At 43.9% G+C, this 23,764-nt stretch overlaps 1 protein-coding gene across 1 annotated transcript; it reads left to right on the top strand.

Moving 5' to 3' along the window:
- Positions 1 to 7,239: 7,239 nt before the first annotated feature.
- ING2 (inhibitor of growth family member 2) lies at positions 7,240 to 13,954 on the top strand. The gene is made up of 2 exons (XM_017854359.1): positions 7,240 to 7,869; positions 13,140 to 13,954. The coding sequence occupies exons 1-2, from the start codon at positions 7,698 to 7,700 to the stop codon at positions 13,808 to 13,810; spliced, it is 843 nt and encodes a 280-aa protein (XP_017709848.1). The 5' UTR covers positions 7,240 to 7,697; the 3' UTR covers positions 13,811 to 13,954.
- Positions 13,955 to 23,764: the final 9,810 nt, after the last annotated feature.

The raw sequence follows: 23,764 nt of genomic DNA, 5'->3' as shown, positions 1-23,764 counted from the left end.
CTCTTCTAAAAAATGCAAAATTAGCGGGGCGTGGTGGTGCGCACCTGTAGTCCCAGCTACTCGGGAGGCTGAGGCAGGAGTATCACTTGAACCCAGGAGGCAGAGGTTGCAGTGAGCCGAGATCACACCACTGCACTCCAGCCTGGCGACGGAGCGAGACTCATCTCAANAAATCTGTTACCCTTACCGGGCGTGATGGCTCACACCTGTAATCCCAGCACTTTGGGAGGCTGAGGTGGGCAGATCACGAGGTCAAGAGACTGAGACCATCCTGCCCAACAAGGTAAAAGCCTGTCTCTTCTAAAAAATGCAAAAATTAGCGGGGCGTGGTGGTGCGCACCTGTAGTCCCAGCTACTCGGGAGGCTGAGGCAGGAGTATCACTTGAACCCAGGAGGCAGAGGTTGCAGTGAGCCGAGATCACACCACTGCACTCCAGCCTGGCGACGGAGCGAGACTCATCTCAAAAAAAAAAAAAAAAAAAAATCTGCTACCCCATGAAAGATAATCAATACTTACCAAATGTTGGATTAAATTAACCATGCCAAGAGCAATTAATGTAACAATAGCTCTAATAAGACCTCATTAAATAATCAAGCACTTCAAATAAATGATAGATAGCAAAAGCACCTAGCCGATAGCATTAGTTTCATTTTAAAAGACCATTCTTTAGCTAGTGCTGAAGGCATAAGGCATTGATCCTTTAAGATAAGTCTAAAGGATACACAGTTTTTAGTACTTTTGACTGGGTGGCTACTTGAAACATTATTCTTCAGGAAATTCTAATTTTCCTTCAGAGGAGATGTTAAATTTGCTGCAAGACATCACAGAAAAATATTTTATGATATCCAAGTTCTTAATTTTTTCCCATGGGCCCGATTCTCCCTTCAATAATTGTCAGCCAGAAAAAAAGGTAATTATTTGTTTAACTCTTAAACTTTTAGGTCTATACTTATTTTATGGATTGTTATATGACACTGGGCAAGCTAACTTCTCTGGGTCCCAATATCATCACCTGTAGAAAAGCTGGTCTGTAGGTGATCTGTAACAGTGATCTCCATCCTCTTCCCCGTTCCTGCATAGAGGATGGTTAGGATACACTACCATCCGCAGCACTGGCTCCTCCAGCTACCCAGTTGGGCTGCCTGTTGCCTGCTCTTCCTTCCTTTGGAGAAATCGTTGATGTAAGATAACTTCAGCATTAAAAAATTATGAGTCTAGAGTGATCATGAGATTGAAAACAAACATCTGAAATCATGCAAACTTGAGATGCATTTTCTTTTTGAGACAGGGTCTCACTCTGTTGCCCAGGCTGGAGTGCAGTGGTACGATCCTAGCACACTGCAGCCTCAAACTCATGGGCTCAAGGGATCCTCCTGCCTCAGCCTCCCAAGTGGCTGAGACTATAGGTGCATACCACTGCACCCGGCGAATTTTTTAATTTTTTGCAGAGACAGGATCTCTCTGTGCTACTCAAGCTGTTCTCACGTTCCCGTTCTCAAGTGATCCTCCTACCTTGGCCTCCCAAAGTCTGGGGTTATAGGTGAGCTGCAAGGCCAGGACTTTTTTTTTTTTTGAATAAAAACATCTTTTTTGTAAGGTTCTTAGTAAAAATTATAGTAATAATAATACATATAAAGGAAAGGTGAAGGCTATGCTACCACAACTTTCAATACATTCCCTTCCTGCCACTCACTTCCATTTGATGAAATTAATAGGAAAATTGCTGTACAACAAAGAGTAGCATCTGAAAGGCACTGTGCCAACCTTTACCTCACACTTTCACAGACCGGAAGAGTTCAAGCCTTTAGTTTACACATGGTTTGGCTACTCTCAGACGCTAGCCAACTGTTGGGTTTACTGATTACCTGCAAAAACATTTTTGGGTCACACAGCTCATCAAGAAAAAGGGATATCTACAAAGACATAATGTGTCATTTTTATGGATCTAGCTATTGTTATTTGTATAAGTTGAGTAATTTATATGTACTGTATCAACTATTAAATTTTGGACAAATTTCTAGGTTTCATCAGCAAAATCAGACCAAAATTTCAATTTTGAACAAAGCATAAATCTCTCTTCTCTAAATTAAAAACCCTTTCCCCTGCTTTTAGAAAACATAATTGCATAATTCAAACTCCTTCAATACTGTGACCTAGTTCCCCCTCTTGATATTATAAAGGGCTCATGTAACTATGGTAACTAGCTAGGGAAAATTGAATGTTTTTCTGGTCAGCAATATGCAAAGTATACCATATGTGCTATTTTTTCTCCTTGGGATAGCTAAGGGGATAGTATGTTTGCCTTTTTTCTTGGTTATGAAAATATGAGATCTTATTATACCGAATTTCCTCTTCACTACAGTCCCAAGTCATTCACACAGTCCCTTTGTTAAAATGTTTTAGGATCATGTTTTGCTTTTAGCAGTCATCCTAAATGCTGACTAGTACTATAATGGAAAGCAGTAGGATTGACTGTATACACCAGTTAAATCTGTGTGGTCTATCACATTAACTCCACATACAGGGTGATATTGTTCAGATTTCTAATATTCCTTCTAGAGAATCTGATATTTTCTTAACTTTGTCCTTTTTTTTTTTTTTTTTTTTAAATGAGACAGTTTTGCTTTTGCTACCCAGGCTAGAGTGCAGTGGTGTGATCTCGGCTCACTGCAACCTCCACCTCCTGGGTTCAAGTGAGTAGCTGGGATTACAGGCACATGCCACCACGTCCGGCTAATTTTTGTATTTTTAGTAGAGACGGGGTTTCATCATATTGGTCAGGCTGGTCTCGAACTCCTGGCCTCAGGTGATCTGCCCACCTCGGCCTCCCAAAGTGCTGGGATTAACAGGCATGAGCCACCACACCTGGCCTAACTTTGTCCTTCAATCCCAGCCAAAGTGTTTTCTTAAAGCAAAAGAACTGCTAAAATGGAATTACACCTTGGAGTATATTTAGATACTGAGAAGAATTAACTCCAGTTTGTAGTGACTTTTATATATCTTCTTTTTATCTCTATTTAAATTTTTTCTACAATAGCATTACTTATGTAATAATCAAAAATGCTTTAAAACTGAGTTCAGTGGAGATGCAAACAAGGTTTTTTGTTTTTGTTTTTTTTTTTGAGACGGAGTCTCGCTGTTGCCCAGGCTGGAGTGCAGTGGCGTCATCACGGCTCATTGACCTCCGCCTCCCGGGTTCACGTCATTCTCCTGCCTCAGACTCCTCAGTAGCTGGGACTAGAGGCGCCCGTCACTACACCCAGCTAATTTTTTGCATTTTTAGTGGAGACGGGGTTTCACCGTGTTAGTCAGGATGGTCTCGATCTCCTGACCTCATGATCCGCCCGCCTCGGCCTCCCAAAGTGCTGGGATTACAGGACTATTAGGTTTTTTTTAGTTGCTTTTTGTACTAATGAATTGATGTAAAGTTTTAGGGTTTTTCACTATAATTTAAGATGCTTCACTGGACCTTCCAGAACAAATTACACTCTAACGCAGACTCCTAGATTATTAAGGATTTATTTATTTGCATCAGGTACAATTACATTTCTTACAACACGCTATCAATTGGTGACTTTTTCATATGAGGATCTCTTCTTGAATTTCTCCATATTTAAAGCAGGGATTTTAAACTACTTGAATATCTTCCTCAGAAAAACATTGCTCTCTGCTTCACTGAATTAAACAGGGAATTAACTGCCTCTTACTGGTTTGGAAAAGACCTCATTAACCAAAAAAATGCATGGGATTTGTTGGATCCTGTTAAACCAAATGCAAAAGATTTAATGAGACAACAGGAAAATTTGAATTGTGTAGTTATCAAATGACAGTAAGAAAATTTGGGGAGATAGAATAAATGGTATTATGGATATGTTTAAAAAACTGTTATCTTGGCCGGGCACAATGGCTCACGCCTGTAATCCCAGCACTCTGGGAGGCTGAGGTGGGCAGATCACTGGAGGTCAGGAGTTCGACACTGGCCTGATCAACAAGGTGAAACCCCGTCTCTACCAAAAATACAAAAATTAGCTGGGCCTGGTGGCACACGCCAGTAATCTCAGCTACTTGGGAGGCTGAGGCAGGAGAATCGCTTGAACCTGGGAGGCGGAGGTTGCAATGAGCCAAGATCGCCCCATTGCACTCCAGCCTGGGCAACAACAGCAAATTTCCGTCTCAAAAACAAGCAAAAAAAAAAACCACTGTTATATTTTACCTATTCATATTTAAAGTATTTACAGATAAAATGATAAAAATCCAGCAAGAGTGAGGGAGTGTGAAGGGATATAGATTAAATAATCTTAGCCCTATGTTGCTAAATGTTGAAGCTGGGTAAACAGTATATGAGGATTTATTGTACTATTACTTTTGCCTTTGTTTGAAAATTTCCATAAAAGTTTAAAAATATTAAAAAGTAGAAAAAAGAAAAGGATTTCATTTATTTGGTCTGACTCAAACAGAAGCTGAATTTTCTCAGCAGTCTTCTTTAGGAATCTTTCACAATTACTTGCCAGTTTGTTTTCAATCAGTTTGAAGTTGTTGCTCTCCCCAAGAGACAGGTACGGAGGCACACACAGTCCCTGCCAGGGACCTCTTAAAGTCACTGACTTAGAAATTCAAGGTAATCCCAGACTAATTTAGGGAGATCAGTTACTTATTTTTTTTTTTTTAGGGTTGCTTTGTGGTAGACAATAGAGCAAAGAAAATGCCTTTTTGCTTTATTCACAGGATTAAATACCATAAATTAATTTCTAGTTGCTGAGAACGGGAGATTTTAAATTTTGCATTTAGAAGACAAGAAATTCAATCTGAAGAGGCCCCATATTTCCAGTTAAGTGACCATTCAGAAGGGAAGGACAGTGCTCAATAATCAAGGTCAAGGGTTTAGGGATTGTGGCGATTTTTTTTTTCCCCACTGAATTGTTCTCCCCACACAGGCTGCTTTCGCAGGGTGGCAGAAGAACAAGCCTTCGATTAACCTTTTAAAATAAATATGGCAAGAAAAGCATGTCTAAAATAATTCATACATATACATATATTATCATACTACAGTGTTTTATAGTTTTAGATCAGTACCAGCTAAAATATTCTTTGGATTTTTTGGCTTTTTTCCAGCCTGTTCAACAGAATTGTAAAAGGTAAAAATAATGCTATAAAACGTCTCCTATCCCATGCTCATCCCTCCTATCACCTTGCTCTGTTTCTGGAGTACTCTAGGTATTCTGCATCTTTGCCTTTTTCCCCTTCTCGTTTCTAAACACTTCTCTTATCTACCTGCAGGTCACTTATCAGACTGAATAAAATCCATTGGTACATTCGGTGTCTGACCTGTAACAAGGCACCCCACATTATTTTGGACCTTTGATAAAGGCCATCTTATTCAAATTTGTGAGAAAATGAAAATAGTAGAGTTCAAGTAAAAACCAGTAAAGTTCAGTTCTTCACAGTGGCCGTTTTTTTTGTTTTGTTTTGTTTTGTTTTTTTTTTTTTTTTTGTTGAAGCGGAGTCTGGCTCTGTCGCCCAGGCTGGAGTGCAGTGGCCGGATCTCAGCTCACTGCAAGCTCCGCCTCCCGGGTTCCCGCCATTCTCCTGCCTCAGCCTCCCGAGTAGCTGGGACTACAGGCGCCCGCCACCACGCCCGGCTAGTTTTTTGTATTTTTAGTAGAGACGGGGTTTCACCGTGTTAGCCAGGATGGTCTCGATCTCCTGACCTCGTGATCCGCCCGTCTCGGCCTCCCAAAGTGCTGGGATTACAGGCTTGAGCCACCGCGCCCGGCCCACAGTGGCCGTTTTTTGACGAGAACCGGCCGAAAGGTTTAAAGAACAGTAAAATCCCCAAATGTTCTCAGAAATACTATACATTGTACTGTCTGGGTTGACTTAATACTGGCCCAAACCTCAGTGTCCTAGGATAATAACCCAAGACGATTTCCCAGTCCTTTGAAATAACTGACGTCCTATGAAGTCAAATTGCCTGGAGTGCTTTATTTTGGTTTGAAATGTAAAAGTTCCTCTAGATAAAGATCTAGATTTCTCTTTGCAAGTCAAAAGCTAGTTACTATTAACAGCTGTTTCAAAAGTGCTCTAAATAGGTCACCATTCAGGTGTACCAACGCTGCAAACTGGATCTAAGAAGATCCAAATTCGTCACCACTCACATTTTCTTTTTAACTCAAAGGTAGTACTCACAACAGGGCTTGTTTATATAGGCATTCCATTAAAATTCTCCATGCATTCATTCTATTTGCACCCATTTCTTTCAAGAAAGTCCATCTGTAATTAAAATCAGTTCCTCTGCTTGGCATCTCGTTTACACTACACCGAAATTAAACCCCACTAGGAGATCACGTAGATTACGGGGCCGAGGGCCCGCCCGCTGACTAGGTTTTTACTCGCGTCTACATGCCCCCGGTCCCCTCCGATTGTAGTCCTGGGGCAGGACCGAGCAAAAAGTCCCGTAAAGCTGGCGTGTGCCCCACTCCGCCAGGAAGCCCCGCCGACGTCCTGTGTTTAAATGTTCTGACACACCCCAAACGCAGTCGTTTTAAAAGGCTGTCTGTGGGACCTATGCGTTGGCAGGCAGATGCCGTCCCGCATCCCTTCCCCCTAAATGACACAGAAGATTCCAGCGCAGGGGAAGGGCCACGAAACCCGCAGGGCACACGACGCCGGGGGCCGGAGGAAGCACCGCCTACCTCCCCAAACAGCCCCGCGGTGCCGGACGAGCCCGAGAGCCCGGCAGGAGGCGGGCGGCAGCCCCAGGCGAGCTCGGAGGCGGCGGGAACGCCTTGCCGCGCATGCTGGGAGCCGCCCGCCGCCCGCCGCCCGCCGGGACGCGCAGTCCTGCAGGCCTCGCTCCGGGTCGTCCGAAAAGGAACCGCCTGCTGCTCCTTTGCAGGCTCGCGAGGAGCCGCACTCGGACCGCCGGATGGGTGAAAAGCCTGTGTGGCCGGGCGGAGCTGCCCCTCCCTGCAGGGAGGGCGGCCGGAAGGACCGAGCCGCCCCCCCTGCCGGGTCCCATTCGGACGCGGGGCGCAGAGACCGGCTCCCCAGGCTTCCCCTTTAAGGGGGGCGGGGCGCGGCCTGCCGTTTGGCCGCCCCCGACACCCTCCCCCCTAGCCCGGAGCCGGCAGACCAATCGCCCGGGCGGCAAAGCGAAGGCGGGAGAATGCGAACCCTCCGGTAGGCGGTAGGGGCGGGCCCCGGCCTTATTCGGATTGAGCGCTGCGCAGGCGCAGAGGCGGCCGCGGGCGGAGGGGCGGGGGCAGGCCAGCGGGAGGCTCCCAGTCAGGCACGGAGGGTGACTGGGGACAGGCAGGCGGCGACGGGCTTGTCATGGGGATCCGGGCTGCGAGACGGCACTGGTAGCATCTGGGGACTCCGAGGGGGACAGGAAGTGTCAGCGTCCGGGACCCCGGCGCCGGCCCCGCCGAGGGTATCCCCACTGCTCCGGTCCTGGAGCGGGAGGGGAGAAAGGAGGGAGCCCCAGTTTCGCCCCGCCCCTGGGCTGGTGCTGCGGGGGCGGGGAGTGAGGGCTGCTCTGGGGGGAGTGGAGATCGGGGAGCGCGGCCGTGCCCTCTCGAGCGGCTGCGGGGTCCCCGCGGCGCCGGGCTGCTGAGCTGAGGGACCGCGGCGGCCGCGGCCGGTGCATGTGCGGCTGCTGGATGCGGAGGCGGCGGCGACGGCGCGGATCTGCAGGATGTTAGGGCAGCAGCAGCAGCAACTGTACTCGTCGGCCGCGCTCCTGACCGGGGAGCGGAGCCGGCTGCTCACCTGCTACGTGCAGGACTACCTTGAGTGCGTGGAGTCGCTGCCCCACGACATGCAGAGGAACGTGTCTGTGCTGCGAGAGCTGGACAACAAATACCAAGGTAGGGGCCGCGGGGCTGCCGGCCTCGGGAGCCGGTGGCAGGGAGCCTGCCGGGGCAGTGCCACCTTCCCTTTCTCCCGTGACAGTCTCCCCGAGCGCACCGAGGGTCTGCCGAGCGGGACGGGGAGGACTGGAGACTGGGTTCGCGGCCCTTCTTGCCCCGCGGTGGGCGAGTACTTCTCTGGGGTCCCCGGAGTGGGGGTGGGGGCTGTTCGTCAGCCCCCGCTGCAGACCCAGCGGCTGCAGCTGCCGCGGAGGGGAATCAGCCATTTTAAGCAGCAAGCATTTGTTCAGGCGCTCGCCCGCCCCGTGCCGCAGACCCTGCCGCCCCGGCCCAGGACTGCAGCCGGGCAAGGGCCGGAGGGAGTGAGCGGCCGGGCTCCCGCTGGTCTGCGGGTCGCACTTCCCCACCTCACTCGCCCCCACCCCGGAGTGCGGGTGCTTTGGAACGTGCGGGGGGGAGGGGGCGAGAGGCCGCGGAGGCAGACGGAGGGGGCCTTCCTCCGCGCTCCTGCCCCGGCCCGGAGGAGAGCAGTCCGTTCCGCTCTCTTGCCCCGGGAAAGTTCTCGGCCGCCCCGAGCCGCAGCCCTAGCCCAGCTCTTTCGGCAAAATGGTTAAGAGGGGAGGGGGTCCCCCGCGGGAGAGGAAGAGAGGGGCGTGTGTGGCGGGGAGGGCCCCGCGCCGGGGCGGGGCCTGCGGGTGTGACGTGGGGGCGTGGGAGGGGCGCGGCGCTCGTTCCCGCGGGCCTGGAAAATGGCTGGTCGCCAGAGGGGCGGCGGCGAGCCGGCTGCTGGGGAGGGAGTCGAGGCTGTGTGGGGGCGTTGGTTCGGCCCCAGCTGAGTCCGAGTCGGGGTTTGCAGCATGTTTGGCGGTGATGTTTCCAATCTCTTTCCCAACCAATGGATCAGGACGGAGATTAGCAGCTCGGAGGGTCTCGGATCCTGGCTCCGCGTAGGTTCCGGGACATGTGTCACTTCCGGGCTTCAGGAGGAAGTGGGTTGGTTGACTGGGCAACCGCCTGGCGTCCCCGAGCCCCACCTGCCCCGACTTTTAAGTGTTAAGGCGAAACCACCCTTTGCGGGCCGACCCGGGAACCCCGGACAGAATCGACCTTCCTTACAGTGTTACCACCTACTATCGGTGGTGCTACTAGGAGGGCAGTTTAAAAGGGGAAATGTGTTGCGCTTAATAACCTTGAATCGAGGAACAGACCTTGAACATAGTATGGAAACAGCCATATGAACTTTAAAGATAATTTCCTGGACCCATTCTCTGTTTTTGTAAACACGTCAGTAATCCTATAGTTTAAAAGTCTCTAAAGGAATTCACTTCTTGGGTGACATAAGTGTCTCTGATTTTTTTTTTTAGTTGATAAATTTGTGTTTTCTGAAATCATGGGATTCATAGGACTGATCCGTGTTTGGGGAGGGGTAGCGGGGAGGGAATTCAAACTGATGCGCTGGGTCCAGACCATTATATAAATATTTATTTTACAGATTAGAAAGAGTTTAAGTAACTCGTCCAGTTAATTAGATGTAGAATATTTGGCTCCAGCTCCTGCAACTTTAGATGCATATCCTTGTTTTCAAACAATTTAAATTTTAATAAAAACTGTCCAAGGGGATTTCTACAGATACGGAGCACAAACATGAATGGTAACCTAAAAATGATACGTGCTTAATAATTGTATATTGAACCTTTCTAGTTTTTCAGATAACACTAAAGTTTGTAAAGTTTGCAGTTGCTGTTGTTGTTGTTGTTTCAGACAGAGTCTTGCTCTGTCCCCTAGGCTGGAGTATAGTGGCTCGATCTTGGCTCACTGAAACCTCTGCCTCCCGGGTTCAAACGATTCTCCTGCCTCAGCCTCCCGAGTAGCTGGGATTACAGGCACCTGCTATCACGCCTGGCTAAGTTTTGTATTTTTAGTAGATACGGAGTTTCACCATGTTGGCCAGGCTGGTCTTGAACTCCTGACCTCAGGTGATCCGCCCGCCTTTGCCCCACAAAGTGCTGGGATTACAGGCGTGAGCCACTGCACCCAGCAAGCTTGCAGGTTTTTACATTTCTTTGAAGACACATGTTTCCTTTCACAAGAGTTAAGCTATTTGAAGTTGGTAAGGGATACTATAATTTGCTGACAGGGAAATCTGCTTTCGGATCATCTATAATTGTGATGTATTAATAGCTCTGGTAAGATTAGTAATATAGTAGGCCTTACAAGACTAAGAGATTATAAAAATTCTTAGCTCTATGAAGATTGTGATTAATGATTAAAAACTCATCCAGTTTTCACTCTCTGCGCATGGTTACTGAGCTCAACTTTCACAGTTTTATATTTATATATATTTTGTGTTTTGGGTTCAGATTTCATGTTTTTTATTTCTTCACTAGAGCTTAAGTCTTTTCTGGTTTTGGATCTAATATTTCTAGCAATATTTAGTGATATAAATTATATAGGCAGTCAAATAAATTTCTCTCTCACCTACTTGAGACACTTTCAGAACTGCTGAAAACCTTATAAAGATGAGAAATAAAGAAGAAAACAATTTCACAATTGAAGTACTTATTATGGGATAGGGTTATTAGAGAACCTTTATTTTTGTTCTAGTGTTCTCACTCATTTCTTCGATAAATAACAACCTTCAAACTAAAATTTGATACTTAATTTCAAGTGCCTTTCATATAGTTTATAGAAAGTGCTTACACTGCTAGGTCAGACATACAGATCTGGCACAGTTGAAAGTCTGGGGTTCGGCCGGGCGCGGTGGCTCACGCCTGTAATCCCAGCACTTTGGGAGGCCGAGGCGGGTGGATCACAAGGTCAGGAGATCGAGACCACGGTGAAACCCCGTCTCTACTAAAAATACAAAAAAATTAGCCGGGCGCGGTGGCGGGCGCCTGTAGTCCCAGCTACTCTGGAGACTGAGGCAGGAGAATGGCGGGAACCCGGGAGGCGGAGCTTGCAGTGAGCCGTGATCGCGCCACTGCACTCCAGCCTGGGCAACAGAACGAGACTCCGTCTCAAAAAAAATAATAATAATAAAGTCTGGGGTTCGTATCTCTTGAGTTGCAGTTTTTTTCACAAGCAGAAGTGATGGCTTCCTCATGGGGTTGCTGTGGAGATTAACTGAGAAAATCTTTACCACATAGAAGGGGCTGAGTAAATGTTAAAGTTCTTGTCTTTCATTATATAAAAGGGTGTCTTAAAAATTTTTTTTATCTCATCTATCAGTGTGCTGGTGTGATATATACTGTAATTAGCCTCTAACACCTGATTATTAGGTACAGAATATTTGAAATGAGGTTTGCCTCTTATTTTTTAATCCTCAATTTTTTTATGGGTCTGAGGGAACCAGTTTCCTTATTTTTCCTGTAGGGAAATTAGGTTCTTAAGAAATCTGCTTAGATGCCTAGCTAAGCAAATGGAATAGACATGAACTTTGTTCAAAAATATGCTATGCGGGCATAAGTGCTCTTAACCATGTGGTGGCACTTTGTTATGTATTCCAGGTTAGACAGTTGTACATCAAGTATGAGTACCTGTGATTTCCAGGGAGAAGCTAATTAATGAGTTCTGTTGAATATTTGCTTTTTTTTTTTTTGAGACGGAGTCTCGCTCTGTCGCCCAGGCTGGAGTGCAGTGGCCGGATCTCAGCTCACTGCAAGCTCCGCCTCCCGGGTTCACGCCATTCTCCTGTCTCAGCCTCCCGAGTAGCTGGGACTACAGGCGCCCGCCACCTCGCCCGGCTAGTTTTTTGTATTTTTTAGTAGAGACGGGGTTTCACTGTGTTAGCCAGGATGGTCTCGATCTCCTGACCTCGTGATCCGCCCGTCTCGGCCTCCCAAAGTGCTGGGATTACAGGCTTGAGCCACCGCGCCCGGCCGAATATTTGCTTTTGTGTGCCTTACTTGCAGACAGCCCCAATGTATATATTTACTTGTCCAACATTTCTGTTTTTAATAATTACAGTATTGGAATATAAAACTGGTATGCCATGTGGTATGAAAAATACCATGGGGACAGAACTCTTTGAGATAGCATTACATCTTGTAAGAATAAGAAACAAAACAATTTTGAACAAAACTAATCTTAAGTAAATTTTGGTGACATATGAAATTATATTTTCAGATTTTGGATACCTTCTAGTGAGTCAGCTATTTTTATTTTATTTAAGTAAGTGTATTCCACGTGCCCTGCAACTAAATCAGCAGTTCAGAAAGCTTAGAACCAACTACTGATTTATCTACAAAGGCAGAATGATCCAGTGCTGACTTTATTATAATTTTGTTAGTGGTTTGGTCAGTTGATGCCAGAACCAGAATCTACTCTGGAAATAGTTTTACCCTGGAAATAGTTTCATTTTCAGAATTTCCCATGTGAGGCTAAAATAGAGCCATTAAAACTAAGATGATGGGAAGCTAAGAGTTGTTTATGTCTTCTTTGTTAAGAATGTATGATGTGAAAGTGAAGCTGTAGTGTCTCCGGAGTCATGTATGTCACAAGTCATACATTTGACTGTAAATCCTGTAACACATTTGGGCAGTAATCTGTAGCCTAGTCCTGTAACCTTTTCAAGTTTTAGAGCTGGACCTCAGCCTGCAAATTTTATATATAGGGCTGTTTTGAAGGTGTTACAGCACTTAGTAGACTAAAGTGGCATACAGTGTTCTTGCCCATTAGAAATACTTTTGATCATTAGCCAAATATCTCTTATCCTTTTTTTTTTTTTTTTTTTCTTGGAGACAGAGTTTTGCTCTGTTGCCCAGGCTGGCGTGCGATGGTGTGATCTCAGCTCACTGCAAACTCCGCCTTCTGAGTTCAAGCAGTTCTCTGCCCCAGCCTCCCGAGTAGCTGGAATGATTAGGGGCAACTGCCACCATGCCTGGCTAATTTTTGTATTTTTGGTAGAGACAGGGTTTCACCATCTTGGCCAGGTTGGTCTTGAACTCCTGACCTCAGGTGATCCACCTGCGTCGGCCTCTCAAAGTGCAGGGATTACAGGCGTGAGCTACCGCGCCTGGCCTCTTATCCTTTTTAATATAGATTAATGAGTATTAGTTTTGTGTTCTTTCTTTTCATTCCTTTACTTCTAAATATACTTTCATATTAGATAATGTGGTCTTTGTATGAAATAGTTTTTAATGTATACGTACCAAAGAGGAGTATGGTTTCATGGTTTGAGTTCTAACTTCAATTCTGTAAAAAATAACTAACTTGGAAATGTTATGCCTGCTAACACATGATAATGTTCTCATTCTTTTTTTTTTTAGAAACGTTAAAGGAGATTGATGATGTCTATGAAAAATATAAGAAAGAAGATGATTTAAACCAAAAGAAACGTCTACAGCAGCTTCTCCAGAGAGCACTAATTAATAGTCAAGAATTGGGAGATGAAAAAATCCAGATTGTTACACAAATGCTCGAATTGGTAGAAAATCGGGCAAGACAAATGGAGTTACATTCGCAGTGTTTCCAAGATCCTGCTGAAAGTGAACGGGCCTCAGATAAAGCAAAGATGGATTCTAGCCAACCAGAAAGATCTTCAAGAAGACCCCGCAGACAGCGGACCAGTGAAAGCCGTGATTTATGTCATATGGCAAATGGGATTGAAGACTGTGATGATCAGCCACCTAAAGAAAAGAAATCCAAGTCAGCAAAGAAGAAGAAACGTTCCAAGGCCAAGCAGGAAAGGGAAGCTTCACCTGTTGAGTTTGCAATAGATCCTAACGAACCTACATACTGTTTATGCAACCAAGTGTCTTATGGGGAGATGATAGGATGTGACAATGAACAGTGTCCAATTGAATGGTTTCACTTTTCATGCGTTTCACTCACCTATAAACCAAAGGGGAAATGGTATTGCCCAAAGTGCAGGGGAGACAATGAGAAAACCATGGACAAAAGTACTGAAAAGACAAAAAAGGATAGAAGGTCGAGGTAGTAAAGGCCATCCACATTTTAAAGGGTTGTTTGTCTTTTATATAATTCGTTTACTTTCAGAAAATGTTTTAGGGTAAATGCATAAGACTATGCAATAATTTTTAATCATTAGTATTAATGGTGTATTAAAAGTTGTTGTACTTTGTCTGTGACCTTAATTTTCTGCACTGCATTACCAAATATTTCCAACCAGGTAGTCTTCAGATCACCTGATGAAACGAGCAGGGAGCAGGAAGAGGGTGGTGTAAACATAAACATTTCACAAACCATGCCTATTTCATTTTCACTTAAAACTGCAATGCTATTTTTTGGGTAAACACAAAAGTTTCACTAGCATTTTAGTTATACATGCTTAAACAATTTGAGCTATAGTGGGATTTCTCTGTAAGCATCACATGATCTTGGGTACTTTAAAATACAGACACTATGCCATTTGAGCTGCTTTTTCCGTAGCCCCGTTTATACCTTCGCTTGTTCATCTCTAGTCTTCCAGGGGTTTGAGGAACTGGAGATAAGAGTAATTTGGGATTCCATGTGGAATAATGTGCTCTTCTGAGAGTACTTGCTGCTGTCTTTTCCTCAGTAGCATTTTGATACACTGTCAGCCCATTTATTAATGCCTTGCTGCTGCTTCGTAGATATACTTAATCTAGTGCTTAATAAGGGAGTCGTTTTGTGTTTTGTTTTAATTGGGACAGGTAAGAGTAGTTAGGATACCAGGCCGAGGTGGGCAGATCACAAGGTCAAGAGATAGACACAATTCTGGCCAACATGGTGAAACCTCATCTGTAATAAAAAATACAAAAATTAGCTGGGTGTGGTGGCGCTCGCCTGTAGTCCCAGCTACTCAGGAGGCTGAGGCAGGAGAATTGCTTGAACCCAGGAGGCAGAGGTTGCAGTGAGCCGAGATCCTGCCACTGCACTCCAGCCTGGGCAACAGAGCGAGACTCCGTCCCCCTGCCAAAAAAAAAAGAGGAGTTAGGATACCAAAAATATAGCAATTGGCTTACATTGGCAAACTTTGGGTTATGTAGTATCATGGCTCAAGGTTGAACAATTTAAAAATGCATCTTAATTAATAGTATTTTCCATGTGACCTACTGCCAGGATGCCTAGCCATAGGCCTATCAGTGGAAAAGGGCATATAGTAGTCTTTACATACAGCCTGTATGTCAGAGAGTTGTTTTAAATGGTTTTGCTAGTGGTTATTGTCATTTCGGTCCCAATCAGTGGCTATACATTATTTTCAATAATAGTGTATTTACCTTCTTAACTTCTGGTATTGGTGCTGTTTGATGTTTTCACATTTAACTTACTTCATCATCATCATGCAATTAATGTATTTGTAAGTTGAATTTTCCAAGATTCTGATATTTGAAGGGTACGCATCTTGATGGATATATGTCCATATGTTTAGAGAACGTTTTGGTTTTGGGGCAGCAGATTGACTAGTTCTTTAAATCTGTGTGTAACATATGTTTTATTCCTCATTTCTTCCTGATCTGATGATCTTGATTCTTGTTGATTAACATGAAAAACCCCTGCTTGTTTTGGAAAAAAAAAAAAAAAAAGCTTTTTTTTTCCTCTTCTGGCTCTCCTGTGTGACTTTTAGGCACGTCATTTCACCTCGTCTGGGTGTCAGGCCATTCACCTGTAAAATGAGTTGGCTTAAATATTTCCAAGATTCCTTGGAAATTTCTAGTATTTGCACTATAATGAGGATTTGAATAATGACATGACTTCTCTTTCATTAATTTTGTCCTTCATTTTGAAGTATAAAGATAGTTTAAAGGTGAGTTTGGAGATGGGTAAATGTGCAATATTTGTTAGCTACTGTCCTAAAGATATTTGGATTCATGACTGGAGCTAGTTGATTCTGTTACCTCTTGAGTGAGAAATGTTAGACAGCATGATTAAGAATTTAGAAAATCCATTCTCATCCTAATAACTTAGCTGAGTTGTAAGGAAATCCTTTTGAGAATATGTCATTTTGTTTTAGTAATTACAACCTTATTACCAGAATGGAGCTTTTACTTGACACCATTAAAAATATCAGTATGGACAAAATCCCCAAAGCCTTCAGATGCGACTTACATAGAAGTCACCACTTTTTCATGCATAAATCTGCTTGAGCAGATGGGATAAAAGAATAAACTTCCTAATAGAAATGCCCAAGTTTGGATTAGACTTGACGGGAAAACGAACCTGGAAAATCCTGGAAAGTGTGCTCCCTTTAAGATCTAATATCTGAAACAGTTTTATGAATTTGTTTGTTTTGTTTTCTATGCATCTTGGAAATAGAAGTCTTAAGCATGCATAGCATTAGGACTGGAATTTGTTTTGTTGTTGAGTATACTGGATCTCATATCATGGTTACCAACTCATACTGGATATACCAGTGGTTCTCAAACTTAACATTAGAATTACCTGGGAGTTTCAACAAATACTGATATCTGTGCCCCACCCTCAGCAATTGTGATCTAATTCATTTGGAATGTGGCTTAAGCATTAGAATTTTTTAAAGATTCCCATTCTAATATATAGAAATGTTTTGGAACCACTGCCACATTTCACAGTTTTCACCTTATTGAAAGCTGCTGTGGATTATCTACATCCAGATTTAGACAAATCTGAAGCATATATAGATGCTTATACACACATGAGAGTATCCCCTGCCCCCAGTGGCTCCACCACCAGTGCTTGAATACTCAACATCTCAGTGCTTCTTAATGTGCGAGGCACCGTTTTAAGCAGTTGTGGTGTAAAGAAGAAAATATCCCTGCTTGTGGACTATACATTCTAGTGGAGGAGTCAGATACATATAATGTCAGGTAAATTGCTAAAATGGAAGGAAAACCACTAAAGGGTTGGAAATGAACGGCAGGGGGTGGTGAGTCTTATTTATGGTAATTAAAAAAGGTGTTTCTTCAGGAAGTAATCCTTAGAGCTAAGAGCAGGCAAACATTTGAGGGAGGGAAGAGGGAAAAACTTGGCAGTTTGACTGAAGCAGAGCATTAGAGCACAGTGTACAAGGGGCTAGGAACTTGGGGCTCTTGGAAGCCATGGTAGGAAATTTGGGAAGCCATTGAGGGGTTTTGAGCCATGGTCTGATGTATTTAAAGGTCACTCTGGATACTGTGTATACAATATTATAGGGAACCTGGGTGAAAATAGGGAGATTTAGCAGAAGCAACTCAGAAGATGTCATAGCAACTCAGAAGTCTTCACATCGAGTGGTGGTGGCTTAGCCTAGGGTGGTAGCAGCAGCAGTAGTGTCTAGTGGTAGGACTCTATACTAAAGGTACAGCCAACAGAACTTTGGCCCAGGGATTGGAAGGTAAAGAGATGACAAGGGTGACTCGGGTTTTTGACCTGAAGGGAAAAAAAATAAATAACAATTTATGTTTTGCACTTAGGTTTGAGATGCCTGATAGATTTCTAGTAGAATCCACCATGGAACCCCGCATATGACCGTTAGGGTAACAGGAGGTAAACATTTTGGAAAGTCATCTCTATGGTGTTCGAAGCCATGTGACTGAAATTACTCAGGAAATTAGAGCTTTTCAAACGTCAATAAGCATGTTTGGTTAAAATACAGATTTCTGCTTCAGGAGATCTGACGTGGGGCCCAAGGGTCTGCATTTCTAGCAAGCTTCTCAGTGAGGCTGATGCTGGTGGGCCAGGGCCCACATTTTGAGTAGCAACCAAGTAGATCAGGAGGAGAGACAGTCAGCCCTGTGTCACTCCCATATAAAATGGGGAGGAGCCAGCAAAGGAACCTGAGAGCACTCGGTGACGTGAAACTGTTTCAAGAAGGGAGTCACCTGCTCATTCAGGTGCTATTGAAGGAAGATGAACACTGAGAACTGTTAGACTGGGGGGATTGTTGTGGTTAACAAACTGCAAGTCTGGGGGCTGGACTGTGAGCAGAAGGGGACTGAAATCGAGATGGCAACTGCAGACAGGCCTTGCAAAGGGGAACAGATGTGGGTTATAACTGAGGCAGAGGTGAGCTAAGGGAGGACTTGAGCTTTTCAGGAAATAGTATGGCATGATGATTATGTGCTGATGGAATTCCACTGGGAGGGGACAAGTGACGACTGTTGATGGGGAAACTGAATAGGCAAGATGGAGTGGGATGCAGGACTCAGGAGAGGCTGTTCTCAGTAGGCAGAAGGGACAGTGCGTTGTCCCTGTCCACAGGGAGGGCGGCACTTTTATTCACTTACTCAAATATTTATTGTGCACCTATTATTTGCAAGGCATTATTTGTACTGAGGATAAAGCAGTGGCCAAAACAAGACAACCTGTCACCTTGTGGAGCTTAGATTCTGGAGTGAATGGGGCATATATGCCGGTAGGTTGCTAAATTTGTCATTGGGAAAATGATAGCTTCCACCTTCCTAGCTGAGGAAATGATGGGGAAGGGAGTTGAAAGTCTGTAAGAATGAGAGGTGTGGCGCATCACCTGGGAGAGTAGGAAAGTGACCCCAGAATGCCAGGACTGCGGCCACGCTGTAGGTTCGGGTCATAACTTCACATAAGCAGACCACTCATTTTGTTGCCTGGATGCGGGCATGAAAAAATAAACACACAAAATAACAGAAAATTTCAAAATCTCTACAGTACGCCAGAAAAATTGCATCTCCCCAATCCTTTTCATGTACCTAATAGGTGGCTTCCTCTGGGGTTCTGTCCTCACTCCCCCTTCTGAAATGGAAGGAGCCAATTTTCAAGGAGCAGTTCATGTAAATAAGCTAGACGGCTCTTCGGCGCTTTCTGAATCAAGTACTTCGTAGTTTTATGTTGTTCAAAATATGTTTTAAGTGAAGTTAGTTATTTTGGGACTTCCTTTACTATATTACCTAAACTGTACATCAATTAGAGAAACCACAGCTCCTTCATCATTTCCTATTTCAATGAGAGGGAAGTGGTCTGGACCAAGATTCCAGAGGCGTGGACTCAGCCTGTGATCCTGGACAGGTCACTCATCCTCTTTGGCATATCGTTTGTTCAGCTGGAAAATGACTGATTTAATATATGGTTACTTAAAAGTGTGGCTGTTATTCATGTCTTAACATTAGTCTGAGGAAAGGGGTCTCCTGGTCACAAACTTATTAACTGGGTAGTTAATAAAATAACAGTTTTAATTCACATGCGTGGTAAGTAGACTTTAAAGCAGGGCTTTCTAAACTTCAGACACCACAGACAGATCTTGATGGATTTTGCCATTTCTGCACACCGTTCTAATTTTATATTTAAAACTACTATGTACTTAGTACTTTTAAAGTCAACTCACTGTTTGATGTAAATTTATTTTAAAAAGGAAGCATATCACTTTGGCAAATGGAAAATTAGTATTACTTTCTGTGACTAGAAGACTACCTTAAAATGTAATGAAAACAGTGTTATTAAACTCTAGCTATGCAGTATGGCCAGTGAAGATAGCCCAAAGTCTATCCTTTTTTTTTTTTTAATTAAAAGGTGTGACTAGTAAGTAATGTTAGGTAAGGGTAAAAGACACGTAAACACCAAATTGCGTCTTTCTGCATGATGTGATCAAAAGGATTTTGAGACTTTTCTTGAGTACTGCCTTACCATCCTACTCTGGAAAACACTAAGTAACAAAAGGTTAACCACTGTAGTTTCTTGACTATCAGTATAAAACAAATATTAACATTTCTTAGTTTAACAGCACTTGTCTAGCTATATGCAGATGGATGTTGCCTCTTAATTAAGGTTTCTGTAAACCTCATAAGTTATTCGCCAACATTGTCTATATCAGTACTAGAGTAATTGACATTATTCTGACCCCAAAGGAGTTTCTAGTCTTACCTCTTTTTTCATCAGAGGATTAAAAATGCCACCTCCTCAGTGCATCTCATTTATTTTTTATTTTTTCTTTAGACGGAGTCTCGCTCTGTTGCCCAGGCTGGAGTGCAGTGGTGCGATCTTGGCTCATGGCAACCTCTGCCTCCCAGGTTCAAGCAATTCTCCTGCCTCAGCCTCCCAAGCAGCTGGAATCACAGGCATGTACCACCAGGCCTGGCTAATTTTTGTATTTTTAGTACAGACAGGATTTCACCATGTTGACCAGGCTAGTCTCATACTCCTAGCCTCAAGTGATCCACGCCCCCTTGTCCTCCCAAAGTGCTGGGATCACAGGCGTGAGCTACCGCGCCTGGCCTTAGTGCATCTCTTTGGATGCTGGGAGAAATTTCCTGGGCCAGCCTTGCAATACCATCACTCTTGGGCCCAGCATTCCAGACCTGGAAAATCCTTAGAATTACCCAGATAATTTCCTCAGTTATCCACTAGCTAGTGGGTTCTTGATTTAGCACTCTCTATTATAAAAACAAAAATTCCAGTTTCCTTACAAATTGGATAAAAGCAACATGTCCATGGCATAAACACGGGAGGAATGAGATTTTTCCTGCAACAGCGGCCTTTGGTATTTCGGGTAGCTGTGTAAACAGGTGTTAGGCCAGCTGTAGGCCAGGTAGCTACTATACGCGCTAAAGTAGTCTTTCAGATTTTAATTGTGTTGGATAAAAGTTTTCCTGCCTTCTTAAATATGTCCTTAAATTCTTCTTGGCATATAGTAGGACAAACAAACATTTAATGTATTCATCCTTCGACTCAACACCATGTGATTATACAGTGATATTCTTAAATCTCGCTCCAGTATGGAGGACCATTTGCCTCTGTACTTGCCTCCGGCTGGTTTTTAAAATAAATTTGGCTGCTTTGGATGTTTTTCATTCTTCCTTGCTTCTAAAACTGTCTGCCTCGTAGCTTGTATCCCTCTTTTAGTTTGTTGTGTGTTGGAAAAGCATTTGGTTGAATTTGTGTCTAGCTTCAGCATAAATAGATTCTAAGAGAGTATCTAGTGCTTGACTTCAATGTATGGTTTTGTTTTTTTGTCTTTTTGGGTTTTTTTTGAGACAGAGTTTTGCTCTCGTTGCCCAGGCTGGAGTGTAGTGGTGCGATCTTGGCTCACCGCAACCTCTGCCTCCTGGGTTCAAGTGATTCTCCTGCCTCAGCCTCCCGAGTAGTTGGGATTACAGGCATGCGCCACCACAGCCGGCTAATTTTGTATTTTTCGTAGAGACGGAGTTTCTCTGTGTTGGACAGGCTGGTCTCGAACTCCCGACCTCACGTGATCCAGCTGCCTCAGCCTCCCGAAGTGCTGGGATTACAGGCATGAGCCACTGTGCCCAACCGGTTTTGGTTTTTTTAATATGTGGATTGTTTTTTCTCCCCTGTTCTTGTGTTCAGATAGCAGTGTTTTGCCATATACTTGCTCTGAACAGCAAGATCTAATTGCTTTGTTTGACAAGAGGACTTAACTTATTTATACAGTATTCTAATCTTAGAAACTTCCCACATAGAAACAGGTGTTAGGCCAGCTGGCTAGTTTTCTCTCCAGGTGTTCCGGTTTTAGATTAGTAATATGGAATCATTCCCTTGGTGGGAAGTAATCTTTTTTATTCTAATAGAAGAACTTGGTTTACCAACTATATGAAATGGTAGAACATAGCAATTTCAAGCCTTTTAGACAGACTTCCTTTGCTTTTCTGTGCCTTCTTGAGATGTGATAACATCTTCCAAATTTCAGAAATTTTCTTCTGTAATCTTAGAACACATTTTACTTTTTGGTTACATTCATTTCCCGTCAACTTGAAAAAAGTAAATTCTTATAGATTAAGCAATTATAAAGCACTGTAGCAAAATCGTGACTGGGAAGTTCAATGTTCACAGCAAAAACTTTGCAGTAGCTTTGGCTTTGAGTTCATAGTGTTTGAATATTGCATAGAATATTTTCTTCATCAATGTCATTGTTAACTTCAGGATAATTCTGACTAAGGTGCAACTTGGTGGAATTGACAACCCAGCACTTTTCTAATTACACAGTGAAAAATAAGGACATTTTCCTGTGCCCAGTTAAGAGAGGGAGAAAAACTAGAGTTATCTCAAAGTATTTTCTCTTTCTCTTTTTTTTTTTTTTTAAGATAGCCGCACTCTGTTGCCCAGGCAGGCTGGAGTGCAGTGGTGCAATCTTGGCTGACTGCACCCTCTGCCTCCCAGGTTCAAGCAATTCTCCTGCCTCAGCCTCCCAAGTAGCTGGGATTATAGGTGTGTGCCACCAGGCCTGGCTAATTTTTTTTTTTTTTTTTTTGAGATGGAGTTTCCCTCTTGTTGCCTAGGCTGGAGTGCAATGGCGCAATCTCAGCTCACTGCAACCTCCGCCTCCCAGGTTCAAGTGATTCTCCTGCTTCAGCCCCCTGAATAGCTGGGATTACAGGCATGCGCCACCACACCCGGCTAATTTTGTATCTTTAGTAGAGACGGGGTTTTGCGATGTTGATCAGGCTGGTCTTGAACTCCCGACCTCAGGTGATCCGCCTGCCTTGGCCTCCCAAAGTGCTGGGATTGCAGGCATTAGCTCCTGTGCCCGGCCTTGTTTTTTTTTTTTTTTTTTTAGATAAAGTCTCGCTTTGTTGCCCAGGCTAGAGTGGCACAATCTCAGCTCACTGCAACCTCCGCCTCTGGGTTTCAGCAATTCTCCTGCCTCAGCCTCCTGGGTAGCAGGGATTATAGGCACACACCACCACACTGGCTAATTTTTGTATTTTTAGTAGAGACGGGGTTTCATCATGTTGGCCAGGCTGGTCTCGAACTCCTGACGTCAGGTGATCTGCCCACCTCAGCCTTCCAAAGTGCTGGGATNTTTTTTTTTTTTTTTTTTTTTTTTAGATAAAGTCTCGCTTTGTTGCCCAGGCTAGAGTGGCACAATCTCAGCTCACTGCAACCTCCGCCTCTGGGTTTCAGCAATTCTCCTGCCTCAGCCTCCTGGGTAGCAGGGATTATAGGCACACACCACCACACTGGCTAATTTTGTATTTTAGTAGAGACGGGGTTTCATCATGTTGGCCAGGCTGGTCTCGAACTCCTGACGTCAGGTGATCTGCCCACCTCAGCCTTCCAAAGTGCTGGGATTATAGGCGTGAGCCACTGCACCCGGCCTAAAGTATTCTCTTTCTATTTTAGTCTTCACTGTATTAAATTTATTTTAAATTAGATTTCCCTTCCTAATAGTAGATTAAATGTTTAATTATCTGGAATTGATTTAAAAAAATCATACCATTTTCATGTCACTTGAAGGTCTCAAAACAAGACTTTTTATCTGTTTAAGCTAACAGGAGTGAGTTTGGGTTCTTTGTAAAGCGCTTTTGTGAAAAAGTACCTTATGTGTGAGAGTTTGCAGTACCTGCCTAAGTATTTCAACAAGTGGCTAGTCCAGTGAGTTGCAAATAGTAGCTAAAAGTAGATTTTTATACTACTTTCCATCCAGGATTAAGGTAGAGGATTTCCTATTTTGTTTTGTTTTGTTTTTACTAGATACTTGCATCTTTGTTTTACTTGTTATGCTCCACCAAGGTCTGTCCTACCAAAGGTACAAGAGAAGCAACTTACTATGCTGGGAAAGGAATTTCCCCATAATAAGCATTTGTAAATAATCCTCAAGTGTGAACAGAGTGCCATTTGTTTCCTTAACATTTTCCCAGTTAGACCTGCCACATCCTGACTTTTGACATTGATACGACAATTCAAAGATAACTTAAGCAGAATGTGAAAAATAATTTGCAAAATCGTACCATGTAGAACTTGGAGAGGAATCCTGTAGTAACTAGGCAACGTCTTTGGCTTGGGGTGAGACTGTGTTCCATACTAGAGTTTCCCAAAGTGTTCCATGGATCCTAGAATGCTAACCGGCCCAAGAAAGCTGGGATACTTTGCATATAAAATTCTTCCTCTTGGAGATAAAGAAGGCACATACATATTAGAGGTTCTGAGAAATATTGCCACTTTTCCCCCTATAATACCTTAATATTCTGAGGAAGTAGGGTCCTTTCAAACAGTTTGAAAATATTGCCCTACACTACACCATGAA

This window comes from Rhinopithecus bieti, unplaced genomic scaffold (genome assembly GCF_001698545.2).
Source record: "Rhinopithecus bieti isolate Rb0 unplaced genomic scaffold, ASM169854v2 scaffold_38004, whole genome shotgun sequence".
Lineage (NCBI taxonomy): Eukaryota > Metazoa > Chordata > Mammalia > Primates > Cercopithecidae > Rhinopithecus > Rhinopithecus bieti.
The sequence above is the reverse complement of the archived record's forward strand: the minus strand, read 5'-3'. Positions and strand labels throughout refer to the sequence as shown.

Coding starts and splice junctions, on each gene's coding strand:
- ING2 (XM_017854359.1), top strand. CDS start 7,698: ATGTTAGGGCAGCAGCAGCAGCAACTGTACTCGTCGGCCGCGCTCCTG. Junction 7,870..13,139: donor GCTGGACAACAAATACCAAG/GTAGGGGCCGCG, acceptor TTTTTTTTTTAG/AAACGTTAAAGGAGATTGAT.